Source organism: Pongo abelii, chromosome 1 (genome assembly GCF_028885655.2).
Source record: "Pongo abelii isolate AG06213 chromosome 1, NHGRI_mPonAbe1-v2.0_pri, whole genome shotgun sequence".
NCBI classification, from domain to species: domain Eukaryota; kingdom Metazoa; phylum Chordata; class Mammalia; order Primates; family Hominidae; genus Pongo; species Pongo abelii.
In genome coordinates this window covers 43,313,032-43,332,947 of record NC_071985.2, presented here as the reverse complement: position 1 = coordinate 43,332,947, position 19,916 = coordinate 43,313,032, and the positions used below count along the sequence as shown (strand labels likewise).

At 42.4% G+C, this 19,916-nt stretch overlaps 2 protein-coding genes across 15 annotated transcripts in view; one reads left to right on the top strand and one right to left on the bottom strand.

The window, feature by feature from the left end:
• Positions 1–948: 948 nt before the first annotated feature.
• Positions 949–19,800, bottom strand: FAM72A (family with sequence similarity 72 member A). Of its 6 annotated transcripts, XM_054521924.2 has the most exons (5): positions 17,318–17,795; positions 16,676–16,807; positions 14,611–14,688; positions 10,532–10,656; positions 949–2,147 (listed from the first exon to the last, which is right to left on the bottom strand). In XM_054521924.2, the coding sequence occupies exons 2-5, from the start codon at positions 16,738–16,740 to the stop codon at positions 2,053–2,055; spliced, it is 363 nt and encodes a 120-aa protein (XP_054377899.1). In that variant the 5' UTR covers positions 16,741–16,807; positions 17,318–17,795; the 3' UTR covers positions 949–2,052. The 6 variants fall into 6 exon arrangements, with proteins under 6 accessions (XP_054377899.1, XP_024094606.1, XP_002809597.2 ...); XM_024238838.3 differs by lacking the exons at positions 16,676–16,807; positions 17,318–17,795 and adding an exon at positions 18,636–19,800; XM_002809551.5 differs by having other exon boundaries at positions 16,676–18,180.
• SRGAP2 (SLIT-ROBO Rho GTPase activating protein 2) overlaps positions 18,321–19,916 on the top strand; it is a 252,155-nt gene continuing 250,559 nt past the window's right edge. For all 9 annotated transcript variants that reach the window (XM_009238566.4, XM_024238793.3, XM_063725571.1 and 6 more), the window contains exon 1: positions 18,321–18,442. The gene's annotated coding sequence lies outside the window, so the exon portion shown is untranslated. The remainder of the gene's footprint in view (positions 18,443–19,916) is intronic.

Here is a 19,916-nt window from a genome sequence, read left to right as displayed (position 1 = left end):
CATGAATATATTTCTTTAGATAAAACTTTATTAATCAGCTTTCTGTTTAGAACTGGCTTTCCCATAATCCAGTTAACCAAAGGTAGTTGAGTAATTTGAAATATTCCCCAGCTGGAGTAGAATCACATTTGGGGCTTGCTTCAATCAGTGCACCTCTGTCTTGCTTTTGTTTTTCAAAGAGACCCTAGGTCAACCATAGCCTTTGAAGGCATGAGCTGAATGGAAACCAGATGAACTCTATTGAATTTTAAACTTGCCACATTTCCTAGTCTAGTATTAAACTTTTTTCTCTAGTTGAGCAAGTTAACCAAAGAAGTATATATATTTTTTTCTCTTGTAGATTATGCTCACCTAAGAACTTGAGGTTAAAACACACACACACACACACACACACACACAAACCAAAAAACCAAATCGCGAAACAAATTATTCCATACTCATTGCATTGGTTCTTTTGATGGCCTTCTGTGAGTGTTAATGGTTGGTGTGAAAGATTTTTGGAAAAGTTTTCCAGATGGGAGTAATAGCATTTCCTGAAGCACCTTTTATCTTGGTTCGTGGCAAATGATTCTTTCAATGCCCTCAGGTCACTTATACCCTAAGACCCTGCATGAGTTTATTCAACCTTCAAATCAGTCACTTCTGCCCTCATCTAGGGCACATGACAATGTAGTTAGTTACCCAGCAGGTATCTTGGCTAAGTAAGACCATAAATCAATCATATGAGCAGGAGCTTTTGGAGTCAGTCTTCTGTCTGAGCACCTCTAACCGGTTATGCTACCTTAAACAAATTACTTAACTTCTCTCTGTCTCACCTGATTTACCAGTTAAAAAAAAAAAAGGAATAATGGTACCTACCTCATAGGTTTGTTGTGAGGAGTTAAATGTCTAAAGCACTTAGAACAGTGTCTGGCATATAGTAAGTATTCAATAAACATTAGCCTTATATTCTATACTTTAAGAACTATTTATTTATATTTTTACATATGATATGTGGGTATAACAAAAAATTAAAGGAAGAATGGTCATTTTTAGAAAAAACTTTATTTACAAAACCACAACTCAGTCTGCTTTGGTATTGACAAAATCCCTACAACTGAGATATTAAAGAGATACATTTATTTTAGCTTTACATAAAACCAGAATCCAACACTACCCTACTTTCCTATTCCTTTGTGGCTCTGAGCGCAGCTTTAAAAAAACAAAACAAAGCAAAGCAAAGCAAAACAAAACAGCTCTTTATAATGTACAATGGCTTAAGCAAATCGCTTCTTTAGTTTTTTTTCTATTTAAGATTTAGGACAGACTACTCATCTAAAATTCGCTATTTACAGAGAAAGTCCTAGGGAACAGGATAACTTATTTAGGTTTAGCTCTCATAATACAATATCCATAACGGCTTTAGAAGAATGTAAATAAATAACATTGGTAAACAGTGTATACTGATATTTTCTGACAAACTCATTTATCTAACATCATACTGAGCAATCAAGAGGATTCCTCCATATATTTTAAATTTTAATTTATTCTATTTCCTGATTCACAAACTCTTGCTCCGTATTAAAGCAGTTATCACCAATAGAACCTATGAGAACCAGTGCCCATGGAAACCTAACAGCTTGTTTTTTTAATCCCCTATTAAAACTCGGTTGAGCTTGATATATGCATGGTTGAAATATGCGTGGGTACTAGGCCTTTATTCAGGAATGTAAAATTAATGGTATCTGGTATCAAGTTGTAAGAAAAACTCCCCCAGATTGGGAGGTAACTGAGTGATATGTGAAAGAACCTTTTCCTGTCTGAATTTAAGAATACACCTACACTGGGCAGAAGAAGGTGGGAGAGAGGAAGTAGAAATAGAGGAAAAGCACAACTCCATTGGCTTCAATCAAACTGAGGTAACTAATTAGAGACGGAAAATAAATAAATCAACAAATGCCCCATTTTTGTTTTCCAAAAAAGATCACTGGCAAACTAACAATTTTAAAGTTGATCCATTAATATATTTTTAAATAGAAAAAAGTTTGTATATCATATATATCATAATTCCATTTATCTAATACACTCCTCTGCTGAGATATTTAACACATCTTCATCTGTACTCTCTTCTATCTCTGGCAAGTTGCCCCAAAGTAGGACGTTTACACCTGAAAATAAAAAGTCATAAAATTCTTTAATGCTCACTACTGTTATAACTCAGAACACGAATTATGAAACTTTATATGTTAATATTCTTATATAAACCATAGTGTTAGCAGTAAAAAGAGTAGCTATTAAAGAATGTACTGCAAATAAAATTATCTAATATTATCCATCTAGGACATAAACTTTATTTATTTATTTTGAGACAAATTCTTTCTCTGTTGCCCAGGCTGGACTGCCTGGCAGGATCACGGTTCACAATCACAGCTACTGCAGCCTGAACCTCCAGGGCTCAAGTGATCCTCCTACCTCAGCCTCCCAAGTCGCTGGGACTACAGGCGTGTACTACCACACATGGCTAATTTTATTTTGTAGATACAGGTTCCCACTATGTTGCCCAGGCTAGTCTCAAACTCCTGGCTCAAGCAATCCTCTCTCCTTGACCTCCCAAACTATTGGGATTACAGGCATGAGCCACCATGCCTGGCAAACACTTTTTTTAAAGGGATAGGACATAAACATTCTTTAAATCCTTTTAACCAAGGGCTTGAATTCTAGAATTTTACAGCTCTAAAGGCTCTCAGGAGTCCATTTACTCAAACCCTGCCTCCAGCTGCATTATAACATAATCACTATACACTGATAATTTTCTGATCTATTTTAATGATGTTTAAGAATGGAGATCTCACAAGATCCTTTTAGATTAAGTGCCTCTTTGGAGGGTTCAGGGAGAAGTCCTGAATAAATCTCCTCATCCCTTCAATAAGCAGAGAAGTAGCTGGTGCCATTTTTCTGATTCAGAAAAAAAGCAAGGGTTTGGAGCCAGTTATAATATGAACTGCAATCCTTGATACCAGTGGGTTTCAGTCCACAGGCAGAGCTTTAAACTAAACTTTAGGGCCAGGTTGCAGCAGTCACTATCATAAACAAAAGAATAATCAAAAACTTCACTGAGAAAGAATAGTCAGATTTCATATTGAAGAATGCAGTATACAGTAAATGACTAAACATACAGTAGAGGATAATGACAAGTTTATTACTCTGGGCATATATTACATTATAAGTTAAAGGCACTAAATGGAAAATAACTGACCTCTAGGATAGCCAATTAACTTTACAAGAAAAGTAAATCATTTTTTTTTTTTTTTTGAGTCGGAGTCTCGCTCTATTGCCCAGGCTGGAGTCGAGTGGTGTAATCTTGGCTCACTGCAACCTCTGCCTCCCAGGTTCAAGTGATTCTCGTGCCTCAGCCTCCCGAGTAGCTGGGACTACAGGCGAATGCCACCATGCCCGGGTAATTTTTGTGTTTTTAGTAGAGATGGGGTTTCACCATGTTGGTCAGGGTGGTCTTGATCTCCTGACCTCAGGTGATCCCCCCTGCCTTGGCCTCCCAAAGTGCTGGGATTACAGATGTGAGCCATGACGCTTGGCCAGAAAAACAAATCTTAAGCTGTCCAGTTATCAGTGTGGACACAAAGAGGACCCAGCAATTCAGGATACCCACTCCATACACACTGAGATAGCAGCCACATGGTAGAATGGAATGAGCCAGGATTTGGAGATTAGGTTTGAATCCAGTGTTCACCACTGCTAGTACACCATGCATGGTTTTACTGCAAATGCATGCAACATAAATATATATTACTGTTTTGTGTATTCAAATTTTGTATATAATGTTATTACACTACATGTTGTTTTCTAATTTGCTTTTTCACTCATTATGTTTTTGAGGTTAATCTATGTTGACTTGTGTAGATTTCGCTCATTTATTTTTACTTCTGGAGAGTGTTCCATTTTGTGAATTTTTAAAAATGTTGCAAACACAGCCCATTGCTCATCCCTTCCTCAGCTGCCCATCTTGCATAGGTGGTTCAAGGAGACATGCACAGGGATGTGTAGTGTGACACTGTTGAAACAGTAGAAATAATTAACTGTTTACCTTGACTGAGGGAGATACTGGAATCTAATCTGGCAAGAAGTTAGCATGTATCTGATGCTGGTAGGGATACAGATGTGTATCTTATTATTTTCTATAATCTTTTTGTGTTTGAATTGTTTATAATAGAAAACGCTACCTCACCCCCACCCTAAGAATGAATGGTGTTCTGCTCCTGGTAAATGTCATGGAAGAGCTGACAGGAAGAGCTGTAAGGAATTGCGAGGCAAAAATCAAAGTGAAAATTAGAACCCATAAATGTAAATGGATGGCTGAAGCCATTTTGCCTCTGAAGGCATTTGCCAATTTCAGGAAATTTGAGCTGAGGTTTCCCAAGGCTCCTCCAGAAAGTTCTGGGAAATCGGGTCTCTAAATGAAGACTAGCCTAGAAAACAGACCTCCAGGAGTCCTTTTCAGTTTAAACATTCTAGAATTTATAAAGCTTGTCTATGCATTCCTTTGACACTGCTGGTTCAGGTGATTCAAGGACAGTTGTGACGCCATTAGAAACTTGCTTTGATACCAAGCATCTAGAAAATCTTGCTTGAAATCACAATATTAGGGTTACAAAGCAGAAGCTTGATATTCTTGGAGTCAGTACTCAGAGACATGAAGCAGCTCAGCACAATTGGTTCAAAGGAGGAAAAATAAACTAAGAGATTGGATCTGACAGAAGCAGCACCTTCCTTTCTCTGTTAAGAAGGGAGGAAGGAAATCCTGTGATACATCTGTTTCTTATGGATTAGATTCAGTGCAAATGGAAGAACGCGGGGCTTTTATCTTTGAAAAATTGACCAATATTAAAAAGTAAATCAAACTTGAAAAATCTCCACCCTGTGTTTTGAATTCTGTAAAGCAGGAAAAATACTATCAAAGCAGAAACTTCCTTTAATGTGTCCCATGGGCAACACAAATATAAAACTGGAGGCTTAAATTAGGAGACTGTATCCCACTTAGGGGAGTTCAGATAAGTCCTTACATGAAAATGGCTTTCTTAACATACCAAAGTTTTAAATTAAGACCCCATAAATGATAGATTGAGAGCCACAGTTGAATCCCAGATAAAAAAATCAAATCTATAAAAATCTAAGCATAATTGGAGGATTTAAAGACCCTTGACAACCTAGCTTGCAATTTGTGATCTTTTGGTCTGTGAAGGCAAATCATATATTTAAAAAATATATTTAAGTTCTAAAGAAGACTAAAACATGCATTTAGGAACCTAAGAATGCTAGTGTCAACTTAGATTGTCAAGTTACTTAAAGTCGGCTGGCGAGGTGTCTCAGGCCTGTAATCCCAGCCCTTTGGAGGCCAAGGTGGGCAGATCACTTGAGGACAGGAGTTCCAGACGAGCCTGGGCAAAATGGCAAAAACCAGTCTCTACAAAAAATACAAAAAATTAGACAGGGATGCTGGCATACACCTGTGGTCCCACCTATTGAGAAGGCTGAGGTGGGAGAATCGCTTGAGCCTGGGAGGTCGAGGCTGCAGTGAGCCGAGATTGTGCCACTACACTCCAGCCTGGGTGACAGAGCAAGACCCTGTCTCCAAAAAAAAAAAAAAAAAAGTTCCTTAAAATCAACTTGGTCTGTTGTGTAAATAGATGTTAGACATTGAGAACATGTGTCTTATAACAAAACTCAATGGCTCCAGGCAATATAAAAAGTATTATATAAATCCCCTTTAAAAATTAGTACTTTGGCCAGTGCAGTGGCTCACACCTGTAATCCCAGCACTTTGGGAGGCTGAGGTGGGTGGATCACCTGAGGTCAGGAGGTCGAGACCAGCCTGGGCAACATGGCAAAACCTCGTCCCTACTAAAAATACAAAAATTAGCCAGGTGTAGTGGTGCACACCTATAATCCCAGCTACTCAGAAAGCTGAGGCAGGAGAATCACTTGAACCTGGGAGGTGGAGGTTGCGCTGAGCCGAGATCACACCACTGCTCTCCAGCCTGGGTGACAGAATGACTCCATCTCAAAAAAAAAAAAAAAAAAAAGGTACTTCAGGCCAGGCATGGTGACTCACGTCTGTAATCCCATGTAATCCCAGCACTTTGGGAGGCTGAGGTGGGCGGATCCCCTGAGGTCGGGTGTTCAAGACCAGCCTGACCAACATGGTGAAACCCTGTCTCTACTAAAAATACAAAAAAATTAGCCGGGCGTATGCCTGTAATCTCAGCTACTCGGGAGGCTGAGGCACAAGAATCGCTCAAACCCGGGAGGCAGAGGCTGCAGTGAGCCAAGATGACAACACTGCACATCAGCCTGGGAAACAAGAGTGAAACTCTGTCTCAAAAAAAAAAAAAGAATTAGTATTTCAGTGCCTCAGCACCTTAACACAAGGAAAAAGAATTTTTTTTTTTAAAAGAATTGGTAGTGTACTTTCTTACTAAAATAATTTTTTTTTTTTTTTTTTTGAGACAGGGTCTCACTCTGTTGCCCAGGCTGGAGTGCAGTGGTGCCATCTTGGCTTACTGCAACCTCCACCTCCCAGGTTCAAGGGGGGGTTTCATCATATTGGCCAGGCTGGTCTTGAACCCCTGACCTCAAGTGATCATCTGTCTTGGCCTCCCAAAGTGTGAGATTACAGGTGTGAGCCACCATGCCTGGCCTTGCTAAGATAATTAGTATAGGCATACCTCAATTGTGCTTTAGTTTATTGTACACCATAGATACTGGGCTTTATATAAATGGAAGGTTTTGGCAATCCTGCACTGAGTAAGTCTAACAGCATATGCTTACCTTGTGTCTGTTACATTTTGATAATTCTCTCAATATTTCAACCTTTTTCATTATTATTATATATATTATGGTGATCTGTGATCTTTGATGTTACTGTTATAATTGTTTCAGGGTGCTATGAACCACACCCACTTAAGACCATACCCACTTAAGACTGCAAACTTAATCGATAAATATTTTGTGTGTTCTGACTGCTCCACTGACCAGCTGTTCTCTCTCTCTTTCCTGGGGCCTCCCTATTTCCTAAGATACAACAATATTGAAATTGGGCCAGTTAATATCCCTACAATGACCTCTAAGTGTTCAAGTGAAAGAGAGTGGCATATCTCTCACTTTAAATCAAAAGCTAGAAATGATTAAGCATAGTGAGGAAGACATACTGAAAGCTGAGACAGGCTGAAAGTTGGGCCTTTTATGCCCAATTGTTAGCCAACTTGTGACTGCAAAGAAAAGTTCTTAAAGGACATAAGAAGTGCTACTCCAGTGAAAACATGAATAAGAAAGTGAAACAGCCTTATTGCTGATATGGAGAAAGTTTTAGTGACCTAGATAGAAGATTAAACCAGCCATGATATTCTCTTAAGCGAAAACCTAATCCAGAGCTAGGTCTTAACTCTCTGCAATTCTATGAAGGGCAAGAAAGTTGAGGAAACTGTAGAAGAAAGTTTGAAGCTAGCAGAGGTTGGTTTATAAAGTTTAAGGAAAGAAGCCATTTCTACAACATACAAGTGCAGGTGAAGCAAAAAGTGCTGATGTAGAAGCTGCAGCAAGTTATTCAGAAGATCTAGCTAAGATCATTGATGAAGGTGGCTACACTAAACACAGATTTTTTTCTTTTCTTTTCTTTTTTTTTTTTTTTTGAGACGGAGTTTCACTTTTGTTGCCCAGGCTGGAGTGCAATGGCGTGATCTTGACTCACCGCAACCTCTGCCTCCCAGGTTCAAGCCATTCTCCTGCCTCAGCCTCCCAAGTAGCTGGGATTACAGGCATGCGCCACCATGCCCGGCTAATTTTGTATTTTTAGTAGAGATGGGGTTTCTCCATGTTGGTCAGGCTGGTCTCGAACTCCCAACCTCAGGTGATCTGCCTGCCTCGGCCTCCCAAACTGCTGGGATTACAGGCGTGAGCCACCGCGCCCGGCCTCTTATTACTTTTTTTTTTTTTGAGATGGAGTTTCACTCTTGGTGCAATGGTGCGATCTCGGCTCACTTCAAACTCCGCTTCCCAGGTTCAAGTGATTCTTCTGCCTCAGTCCCCCAAGTAGCTGGGCATGTACCATCATGCCCGGCTAATTTTTTATTTTTAGTAGAGGCAGAGTTCTACTATATTGGTCAGGCTGGTCTTAAACTCCTGACCTCAGGTGATCCATCCACCTCGGCCTCCCAAAGTCCTGGGATTATAGGCGTGAACCACTGCGTCCGGCAGAGATTTTTAATATACACAAAACAGCCTTCTATTGGAAGTAGATGCCATCTAGGACTTTCATAGCTAGAGAGGAGAAGTAATACTTGGCTTCAAAGCTTCAAAGGACAGGCTGAATCTCTTGTTAGAGGATAATGCAGCTGGTGACTTTAAGTTGAATCCAATGCTCATTTACCATTCTGAAATTTCTAGGGTTCTTAGGAATTATGCTAAATATACTTTGCCTGTGCGTTGTCAATGAAACAGCAAAGCCTGGATGACAGCAAATCTGTTTACAGCATGTTTTACTAAATATTTTAAGCCCATTGTTAAGACCTACTGCTCAGAAAAATCCCTTTGAAAATATTACTGTTCATTGACAATGCACCTAGTCACCCAGGAGCTCTGATGGCATTGTACAAGGAGATAAATGTTGCTTTAATGCCTTAACATAACATCTATTTGGCAGCCCATGGATCAAGAAGTAATTTAATCTTTCAAGTCTTATTATTTAAGAGATAGATTTCATAAGGCTATAGCTGCCCTAGATAGTAATTCTTCTGATGGATCTGGGTAAAGTACATTGAAAACCTTCTGGAAAAGCACATTCCTGATTCATGGGAGGAGGTCAAAATATCAACCTTAACAGGAGTTTGAAAGAAGTTGATTTCAACCCTCATGGGTAACTTTCAGAGGTTTTAGACTTCAGTGGAGGAAGTAACTGCAGATGTGGTAGAAACAGCAAGAAAACTACACTTAGAAATGGAGCCTGAAGATGTGACTGCATTGCTGCAATCTCATGATGAAACTTTAATGGATAAGGAGTTGCTTTTTATGGATAAGCAAAGAAAATGGTTTCTTGAGGTGAAATCTACTCTTGATGAAGATGCTGTAAATATTGTTGAAATGAAAACAAAGGATTTAGAATATTACATAAACATAGTTGGTAAAGTAGTAGCAGAATTTGAGAGGATTGACTCCAATTTTGAAAGAGGTTCTACTATGTGTAAAATTCTATCAAATGGCATCACATGCTACAGAGAAATCTTTTGTGAAAGGAAGAGTCAATCCATACAGCAAACCTCATTGTTGTCCTATTTTAAGAAATTGCCACAGCCATCCTAACCTCCAGCAACCACCACCCTGACCAGTTTGCAGTCATCAACATCAAGGCAAGACCCTCCACCAGCAAAAAGATTATGACTTGCTGAAGGTTCAGATGATCATTAGCAGTTTTTAGCAATAAAGCATTTTTTTTTTCTTTTTTGAGACAGGGTCTCGTATTGTTGCCCAGGCTGAAATGCGGTGGCATGATCACAGCTCACTGCAGCCTCTACCTCCCAAATTCAAGTGATCCTCCCACCTCAGCCTCCTGGGTAGCTGGGACAACAGTATGCACCACGATGCCTGGATAATTTTTGTATTTTTTTGTAGAGATGAGGTCTCAGCCTGCTGCCCAGGCTGGTCTCAAACTCCTGGGCTCAAGTGATCCTCCCACCTTGGACTGCCAAAGTGCTGGGATTACAGGCATGAGCCACTGCTCTTGGCCGAGTAAGTATTTTTTGATTAAGGTATGCACATTGTTTTTTAAATGTCCTGCTATTGCACACTTAATAGATTATAATATATTGTAAACATAACTTTTATATACACTGGGAAACCAAAAAATTGTGTGACTTGCTTTAATTGAGGTATTTGCTTGCTTTATTATGGTGGTCTGGAATTGAACCTACAATATCTCCAATTGTGCCTGTACAACATACTTTATACTTTGGTGTCAAATATTTCCCTTGACTAAAATTCTGTCATAATGTATTAACATAGATGTCGAAATGTCTGTTTTTATTCTGAAGCATCACCAAATACAAAGGTTACTTAGTCTTCCTCCTCTCAACTCCATTGCCCTAGGCCTGGCCTCTCCTTTTCTTACACACACACAGACACACACACAGGCACACAAATACACACACACACACACACTGGACTATCAAATCTAAAATCTTCAAAAATTCTCTGGAGTCGGAATATGTATCAAGGCAGCAGTTAAGAGCAATTATAATATTCATTTTAAAAGACCAAGAAATTCAGCCAAGTTTGAGGCCTTAAGTACGAGGATGAACATAGAAATGACAATGAATTTTGCCTAATAGTTTTCATTAATGAATGTCTGGGAAAAAAGAATTGAAGTTTCACTCTAGCTGATCCAGCTAAGAAGATCTAAAAGGAATCCTGAAATGATCTATTGGGAATTTTACTCAGGTATTGATATAGAAATGTTACAGGAATGTCCAAGTCAATTGTTTCTTACCTGTGGAGTCTAGTCTGTTAATATCATAAACTGCCTGGCTGTGAAACATCCAGAAGTGTCCGTTGTTGCAGGAAAGAAGACAGGAACTACATGGAACGATCACATGATAACCTACAATGTTCCCACTAGAAAAGAAAGCATATGTTACTAGATACCATGTAACAACTGGCCAGATAAGTCTTTTCATATGCTTATATAAATAGACCATATAATTTAGACCTCATTTCCTCCTAACAACTTTCATTGCTGAGATCTTTGGGATGGGATGGTGGTACAGTTCTACCATCAAATGGGAAAGCAGTCTTTAAGTGAATAATAGTAACATATTCTCACATTTCTTTGCTATTATTATTATTATTATTATTATTGAGACCGAGTTTTGCTCTTGTCACCCAGGCTGGAGTGCAATGGCGCCATCTCAGCTCACTGCAACCTCCACCTCCCAGGTTCAAGTGATTCTCCTGCCTCAGCCTCCAGGATAGCTGGGATTACAGGCGTGTGCCAACATGCCCAGCTAATTTTTGTGTTATTAGTAGAGATGGGGTTTTACCATGTTGGCCAGGCTGGTCTCGAACTCCTGACCTCAGGTGATCCACCTGCCTTGGCCTCCCAAAGTGCTGGGATTACAGGTGTGAGCCACTACGCTTGTCCTGCTAGTATTATTTTATGCATTCTCCCTTCAGAAGTTAGCTTCTAGATGCCATAATGTTGTAATTTGTTTTATAAACCACCCAAATTGATGTGCTGTACAGACAAAACAAATTAAATAAACTCAGTTCTGTGGGTAAAGGTTTTTGCTATCCCAGGACTGTGGCAAGTTGGGTTCTTACATGTTCTAGTTTCATGCCAGTACCTAAAAACTGTTTCAACAGATGGAGAGGTAGGAAGACAGCATGAGTCCCTGTAAACCAAATACAATCTGGCTGCTCTAATTTTAGTCTCAGTGTTTTTGAAGGAATTCAGAAATAAAGCAATCTACAGCCTCCAGAGAAAGTTGCAAAAGTTTTTACAGTTTTCAGAATTATCCAGCTGATTATAAGTACCTCAGTCTTTCACAATTTTTTTTTTTTTTTAACTAGCTAGTCACATATTAAATAGAGTGAACCTACAGGGAATGTTTTAGCTAGTACTTTAAAAAAATAGCAACATGAACTGTTTATACCTTGAGTTGTAAAAATTCTTATTGAAGCTTAGTCTTACTCTGTGAGATTTGTGAGTCAGTCATTTTTATGAGACCCAATAAAGATTACTATAAAAGGTACCATTCCACCTAAAATATGTCTTCTAATTATAACTTGCTTGAAAGGCAAACAAATGAAAACAAAAGTTGTTTTTGGACTAGGAGTGCCAGTTATTTGTAAGACTATATTGCAAGAGTAAATTCCATGACTTTAATTACTGCCTATATTCATTCATTGATCCATTGATTCATCACTTAACTAACATTTATTGAGTATCTACTATCTTTCAGGCACTGCTCTAGGTGCTAGGAATACAGCGGTAAACAAAACAAAGCCCTTGTTCTCACGGAGCTACTATTCTAGCGAGGCTACATCAGATCATTCTGCTCCCTGGTTAAAACCCCTTCAATAGCCAAAAATGAAAATAAAAACCTCTCCATACCAAGGTCCAGAACTATGCTGTCAGGAATAACAGCCACTAGCCACATGTGGCTGTTGTACACTTGAAGTGGGGTTGGCCTGAACTGAGATGTGCTGTTAAGTGTAAAATGTACACCAGATTTCAAAGAGTAAGAAAAAAAATGGAATATAAAATATTACATTAGTAGTTTATGTTGGTTAGATGTTGAAATAATATTTTGGATACATTGGGTTAGACAAAATATATGATGAAAATTAACTTTCCTGTCTTGGTTTTCTTTTGAAAATGTTGTTGTTCGGGTGCAGTGGCTCATGCCTGTAATCCCAGCACTTTGGGAGGCTGAGGTGGGTGAATCACTTGAGGTCAGGAGTTCGAGACCAGCCTGGCCAACATGGCAAAACCCCGCCTCTACTAAAAACACGAAAATTAACTGGGCGTGGTGGCACATGCCTGTAGTCACAGCTACTCAGGAGGCAGAGGTGAGAGAATCACTTGAACCCAGAAGATGGAGGTTGCAGTGAGCCGAGATCATGCCATTGCACTCCAGCCTGGGCAACAGAGCAAGACTCTGTCTCAAAACAAAACAAAAAAAATGTTGTTGCCCAGGTGCGGTGGCTCACACCTGTAATCCCACACTTTGGGAGGCCAAGGCAGGTGGATCACTTGAGGTCAGGAGTTTGAGACCAGCCTGGCTAACATGGCAAAATCCAGTCTCTACTAAAAATACAAAAATTAGCCGGGTGGGCTGGGTGCGGTGGCTCACGCCTGTAATCCTAGCACTTAGGGAGGCCAAGGCAGGCGGACTGCCTGAGCTCAGGAGTTCGAGAGCAGCCTGGGCAACACAGTGAAACCCTGTCTCTACTAAAATACAAAAAATTAGCTGGGCATGGTGGTACGTGCCTGTAGTCTCAGCTACTCAGGAGGCTGAGGCAGGAGAATCGCTTGAACCTGGGAGGCGGAGGTTGCAGTGAGCTGAGATTGCACCACTGCACTCTAGCCTGGGCGACAGAGCAAGATTCCATCTCAAAAAAAAAAAAAAAAAAAGAAAGAAAGAAAATAATGTCCAAAGGCCAGTGACTTCATCTAGTTTTTGTTGTATTTCCAGCCCTTGTTACAATGACTACCACATACTAGCTCCTCAATACAAGTATAGCTTAAATAAAGGAATGAAATCAAACAGCACATAAGAAGAGTTTGCCAATTTAAATTATTAGGATTGTCATTTATAATACAAACCCCTTCTAAATACAAACCCCATCTAAATGAGAAAATTTCAACTTTTATCCTCCTAAAATGAAAATAATAACACGTCTACTTCTCAAAAGATTATAGTAATAGCTCTCAGCCGTTGTAATTTATAGTTTATTGAGCCTTTTAACATTCATATTTGATCTTTATAATAACTTGATAAGGTAAACACAGAAGATTATTAAATTTCTATCTTAATAAGACAGAATGGCCGGGTGCGGTGGCTCACGCCTGTAATCCCAGCACTTTGGCAGACCGAGGCGGGCGGATCACCTGAGGCTGGGAGTTCAAGAGCAGCCTGACCAACATGGAGAAATCGTGTCTCTACTAAAAATACAAAAAAAAAAAAAAAAAAATTAGCTGGGCATGGTGGTGCATGCCTGTAATCCCAGCTACTCAGGAGGCTGAGGCAGAAGAATTGCTTGAACCTGTGAGTTAGAGGTTGTGGTGAGCTTAGATCGCGCCATTGCACTCCAGCCTTGGCAACAAGAGCAAAAACTCCTTCTCAAAAAAAAAAAGAAAGAAAGAAATTAAGGTAGGATGCAGTGGCTCACACCTGTAATCCCAGCCTTTTGGGAAGCTGAGGAGAGAGGATCACTTGAGGCCAGGTGTTTGAGATCAGCCTGGGTAACATAGCAAGACCCTATTGCTACAAAAAATAAAAAACTTAGCCAGGCATGGTGGTGCCTGCCTGTAGTCCCAGCTACTCAGGAGGCTGAGGTAGGAGAATCACTTGAGCCCAGAGTTCAAGGCTACAGTGAGCTATGATCATGCCACTGCATTCCAGCCTGAGCAACAGTATGAGACCCCTCTAAAAACAAAGAAAGAAAGAGTAATAACCTAGAAATTAAATAAGAAAACAGAGGTTCAGCAGTTTAGAGGCTTAAGGAGTTCACTGAAGATCACATAGAGAGTAAGGGTAGGGTCAGACCTCAAACATGATTTTTATTATTGTAAATCCAAGTGTTTTTCCCCCCTAACCTACATTGCCTTGTTCTGAAAATTGAAGCGGATACTGTGAATACACTTTGAAAATTGTAAAATTATATGCTAATGTGAAGCATCACAAAACCCTTTTAAAAATAGCTCTAAGTAATAAATTATTTTTCAATGGCTCATTGCATGCTTTATACCAGTCCTTGTTGCAGCCCACTGAACCTTTCTCTATGCTTTGGTGTCAATATCCATCTTCCAAACCCAGGGCTATCCAGAATAGTGCCACAAATTACCATTTTAAACATGCAATGTCCTTCAGTTTACATTTGCAGATTTTGGTGAAATAGCATCTTCCAGTGAAGTCCACTGCGCTGGAGGGAGAAAGGTATAAAAAGACAGTCAGATGTACTTTACAAAAAATTTAATTGTGGCAAAAAATTAACAAAATTTACCAACTTAACAAGTTTTATGTGTGCAGAGCAGATGTGTTAAATATAATCACATTGCTGTGTAATGAATCTCTTGGGTTCAAGTGACCCTCCTACCAGAGTTTCCTGAGTAGGTGGAACTATAGGCGCCCTATACCACATTTTGTTTATCCGTTCATCTGTAGAGTCAATGGACATTTGGAGTGCTTCCACCTCTTGACTATTGTGAATAATGCTGTTAATGAACATGGGTGTGCACATATCTCTTCCAAGATCCAGTTATGAATTCTTTTGGATATGTACCCAGAACTGCTGGATCAGATAGTAATTCTACGCTTGATTTAGCACAAATTTTGTCAGTCCAATGAGCTGAAAGCTAACATAGAACTATAGTATATTTTTAAAGAGTCAGTTCATATTTGTGAGCTCAACATAAACATCTGACAAATTTTCCATTAAAAAAATTTTTATGTGTTCATTGATTCACACACATCTTAGCATGCTAATTCATTATTATTTTAACCCCTACAAAGAAGAGTAGAAAATAGGAAAAACCTGATTCTATTCTAGACTTGGGTCTAACCTGTAACAATTCACCTAACCTTCCTTATGACTGCCCTATTACTTACCATAGCTATTGCAAAGATGAATGGGTTAATATTTTAAATTTGTGTATGAGCTACTAAAAAGAAAAAGCAGTGGACAATGAATCACAGAACTTTGTAGCAGTAGGTTCTATGATTTATTTTCTAGTGTTTTTCCTTTTTTGAAATACATATACGATGTACACACACACAAATGTAAAACATTAACTTAGAATTTTAAAAAATTAAAAAGATTTTAAAATAACCCATTTATCTCTGCAATATATGACAGCCTTTGGCTTTGCTGTCAGGCATGATTACACTTAGACCAATTCAGAAAAGATTTCAAGAAAGGAAGAGTACACAGCTTTACCTGGGTAAATAAAAAAACTTGTAAAGTTTCTATCATTATCATGAAATTCATTTAAAATGAATTGTGGTTATTAACCTGCTTCCTCTGGCTCTATATCCAAAGACTTAGAGAATAACTGTCCACTCATATTTTGGATAGTTACTTTCCTTTTAATAATAAAATTTCAATAAAGAACCAAATTTTAAGATTCATGTAGGGCATATATATGTTGACTATGGAAAGGGAAAGTACTATTTAGAGCTAGAAAAAGGTTTATTTGAGTCAAATAAAATGGCTATTTTACCAAATAGGAAGCAAATTCTTAAGGACTCTACACCCAAAAGCAGTTAGTGGCTGAAAACAAACAGATTTTAAAAGGGTTCAATTATGGGAACAAATGTGTAATGTCCAAAATAGGCTTTATTGGAGATAAGGATTAAGGCTAAGTTTCTATTTTTCATCCCATAAAAATCTATTTACATCTCTTTCAGAGAGAGAGAGTTTTGAGGAAAGAAAACTGAATTTGATGAACAACGGATCTGATTTAGGATGCCAATTGCAAATAATGATAGAAAACTGATTTTTTTTTTTTTGTGCAAAATTTCATGGATAAAAATGAAAAATTTAAATGACCTCTCCTCCCCAACAGTACAGAAAATTTTGCCTGAATTTACTTAATGTCTACGCCACCGACTTGATTCAGTGAAATAGGATGGTTGGGCAGGGCACTGAACCAGGGATCAAACTTAAGAGATGTGTGGTCGCATGACTGTAATTGAACTAGAAGCATTACATCAGGACTGACCACCTTGGCTAAACCACAGACTTTGTCCAGACAGTCTGCCCACTTAGATATATTCCAAGGGGATCATCAAACTGGTGGGAGTGGCTGGAACACCGAAATGATAACCTCCTTGTTGACTCCCACAGATCCAAGCCATAAGTGTTCCCATTTAGTTAAAAGCCACCGTTGCCCGCCACTAGCATGACTTACTTGGTAGGAGGGATGTCTGTAGAGAAAAGGTCTATTTCAGTATCAGCCAGCAAAACAGCCTTCATTCCCCTAGAGCTGAGCACTTGTTTACAGAATTTGCAACACAGGATGGACACGCACCTGTCCTTGAAACTACAAATGTTGGTAGACATGGCGTCGCAGGAAGGATGAGGTGTGGGATTTTGAAAAAGGAAACAAGAGTAATGCTCCTACTACTTTGATTCCCCTGGGCTAAAATTCAAATTGCGAGACCTAGAGCTTTTCTAAGTCCTAATATTGGGAAGGAAATTAGTTTTTTTTTCTGTTTTCCCGGTGGCGAAGTAGAAGAAGTATTTATTGAGTATGAACAGGGGAGCGCGGCAAACTTGGCTTTCCTTTCAACTTTTGGAGAAGGGAGTGGAGTTTGAATTGGAGAGGAGGCAGGTGGAGTTTGAAGGGAACTTCTCAACAGCTTTCCCTTTCTGCTGTCTAAAGGAGTCCTCTACTCTTCAGCTCCCGCCCCTTCACAGCAATTCCCTCAGCCTTCTCCGATCGTCTAATTTAAAGCTTCTCCTCTTTTAAGACATCCCTTCCCCAGCATTAAGCCCCTCCCCCGGAGCGCTCCCGTTCCCTGCTGTCGGATCTCGGGCTAAGCGTCCCTACCCACGCCTCCTCTTCCCAAGATTCAGAAACTCCCTTCTGCCAGGCGATCCCGGATTCTCCTCCGTCCCGCCCCTCTCTCCCGGACCTTTCTCCGCTCTGCGGGTCCGCGGGCCCCTCTCCTGGCAACCCCCGGCCCTCAGCGTGCTCGCGCTGTTTCACCCGCGTCCTCCCTTCCCTCAGCTGTCCCTCGTGCCCCCCGCAGTCCCCTCAGGTCTCTTCCCGGAGCGGCTGTTCCCGGGCGCGCGGTGGTGTTGGTGGGGCAGGGCTGAAGTCGCTTTAGGGGCTCAGTAGGCGCTGGGGTCTGTCACCGAACACGTTGGTTTTCGCTCCCTCTTCCGCTTTTCCTGCCTCTCCAACCCGGTATCAGTTTGAATTGCCAGCGCCGCGCACCGATTGGAAGAACTAGAGTTCGCCCCAGTCTCTCATTGGAAGGCTCCGGGGCCTCCCCTGACGAGAGCTTAGTGGCTTGAAGACCGTAGGCACCGCCCCAGTAACGGTGCTGAGATCAGTTCGGCTTTCTGGTTGGCTGAGCTTGGCTCCGCCTCCGATCTCATTGGCCGGCTTCGGGAGGTTTCGGCAAACCCTGCCTTCGCCCTAGTGAAAGTGGCAAGGCACGCCCTTCTCGCTTCTTATTGGAAGAGGGTCTACAGTCTCCACCGGTCTCTACTCTTTATTGGCTAAAATTCCCCGCAACACCCCTCCTCTCTACCCCGGCCCAATTGGCCTGCCTTAGCTCAAGAGTTTGTGTTTGGTCGTCGATTCCACCTTAATCCCGCCCATCAGTTCTACTTAGGGGTTCAACAACCCGGGGTGGAGCTTAATCTGTGACCACGCCTCGGCAGTGCTAGTCACACCTCCAAGTTTTGCCAGCTCCTCCCCCTCATTCCGGGCCTCTCGGGATCAGCTCTTCCTATTGGCTAAGGGCCCCATCGGTCGATAGAAAACGGGCGGTGATTGGTAAAGGGGTGGGTTCTACTTCCCGGCGGGGTCCTGCGGAGTTGGCGGAGGCTCCTCCAGAGACTGGGGCACCGATCTGCGTAGAAACGGGTGGCGGGGAAGAGAGGGGAGGAGAGCTCTGAGTGGGAAGCGGAGCCGGGGGCCTGGGACCCGTCGCGTCAGAGCCAGGTAAAGGCTCCTTCCCTCTTTCTTTTCTTCCTCCCGGCCGCCGGGCTGGAGCCCTGACTGAACAAACCCGGGCTGGGGCGGGAAGGAGAGGGCGCGGATGCTGCTCGCGGCATCGCCTTAGCGGTGCCGCCCGGAATCCCTCAGACCGCCCCCACTCCACCCTCTCCAAATCTCCCAGTACAGCCCATAATACTTCTCAGGACTGCGAGTCTCTCCGCCCATCACTGTACAGCCTGGGACTCTGTCCTGGCTTACGGTCCGCAGCGCAGCCCGCACCCAGCCGCCTCTCCCGTTCCTCCGCACACGGGCAGCCGCGGTCCACTGTGGGGCAGTCGTCGTTGGCATCGCGCGTAACCATCGGCCGGCCTCCTCCAGTGTCTCCCAGCCCTGGCGGACAGCCCGGGTCCCAGCCTAGGACCCAGGAGGATGGGTGTTCCGCGCAGCTTCCGGGGCTCTCCCCCAGTCCCACCCCCCGGCCCGCCCCGATGGACTTCTCTTCGCCCACTCCCATTCCTAGACCACATCTCGGTCCCCACAATTCCTGACATCCTTGCGCTTCACGCAACATCGCGGCCCATGATCATGCCCCAATTCCCCTCACCTCTAAGGCAGCCTTCTCTTTGCCCCCTCCCGCCTTCCGAGCGTGTGCAACTCCAGTTGTCCCCGGGCTCCCTTCCAGCCTCAGGACCCCATCTCACACCCGCCTCTCACTTCCCGCTTCCCGCCCGCCTGAACCCCGCCGCCTCTGCTCCCTGTCTTGCTCCCTCAGCGTGGCCCCTTCCTCCAGCCGCGGAAAATGGGAGACGCTAGCGGGAGCTTCCTCCTCCCGGCGCTCGGAGGAAAAGGAAAGACCAAGTAGAAAGGGTCGCCGCTGCGGCACGCGAGGGAGCTAGACGCCGGGCTCCGCGCTCCCGCCTGCGTCCCTCCAGCCCCCTGGGCCTCGTCCGGGGCAGGATCTTCTCGGGCACCGCCTGGTGCGAGGAGTCAGGACTGCGACCTCACCGACCTCCTCCCATCCCCAGCCTGGGATTGGGTGGGATATCTGGAGTCTTTGGGCTTGGGTGGCAAAAAAATATTGGGGGTGGCATTTATAGTCACTATCGTCTCTAGCTTGGGGGGAGGCGACGGCTGCCTTCCGCTCGCCGCCCCCCCCGGTTTTCCCGGCTCCGACCCTATCCTCTAACCCGTTTCCTGCTTCAGCTGACCACATTGTTTTCCTGGATGTGTCCCGTGCCGAGCAGGCTTTTTCCTGCAGATTTGCACCCCCCCCAACATTTTGCTGCCAAGAGAAGCTAGTAACCAAAAACAAAACAACTGGGAGGAGGGGCGGGAGGGGAAGAAAAGTTGTGCCCGGGTGGCTTGTCCCTCCCCGGCTTTGATCCCCTTTGATGTACAGGGAGGTGCCCCGGCCGGGGGTCTGGGGCCACGTCGGGGGCTAGGTCGGGAGGGCTCCCTCGGGCTGGCCGCAGCCCAG

Coding starts and splice junctions, on each gene's coding strand:
- FAM72A (XM_024238838.3), bottom strand. CDS start 18,787: ATGCCAACGACGACTGCCCCACAGTGGACCGCGGCTGCCCGTGTGCGG. Junction 10,657..14,610: donor GACATTGCATGTTTAAAATG/GTAATTTGTGGC, acceptor TTTCTTTTCTAG/TGGGAACATTGTAGGTTATC. Junction 2,148..10,531: donor TAACAGACTAGACTCCACAG/GTAAGAAACAAT, acceptor TTTTATTTTCAG/GTGTAAACGTCCTACTTTGG.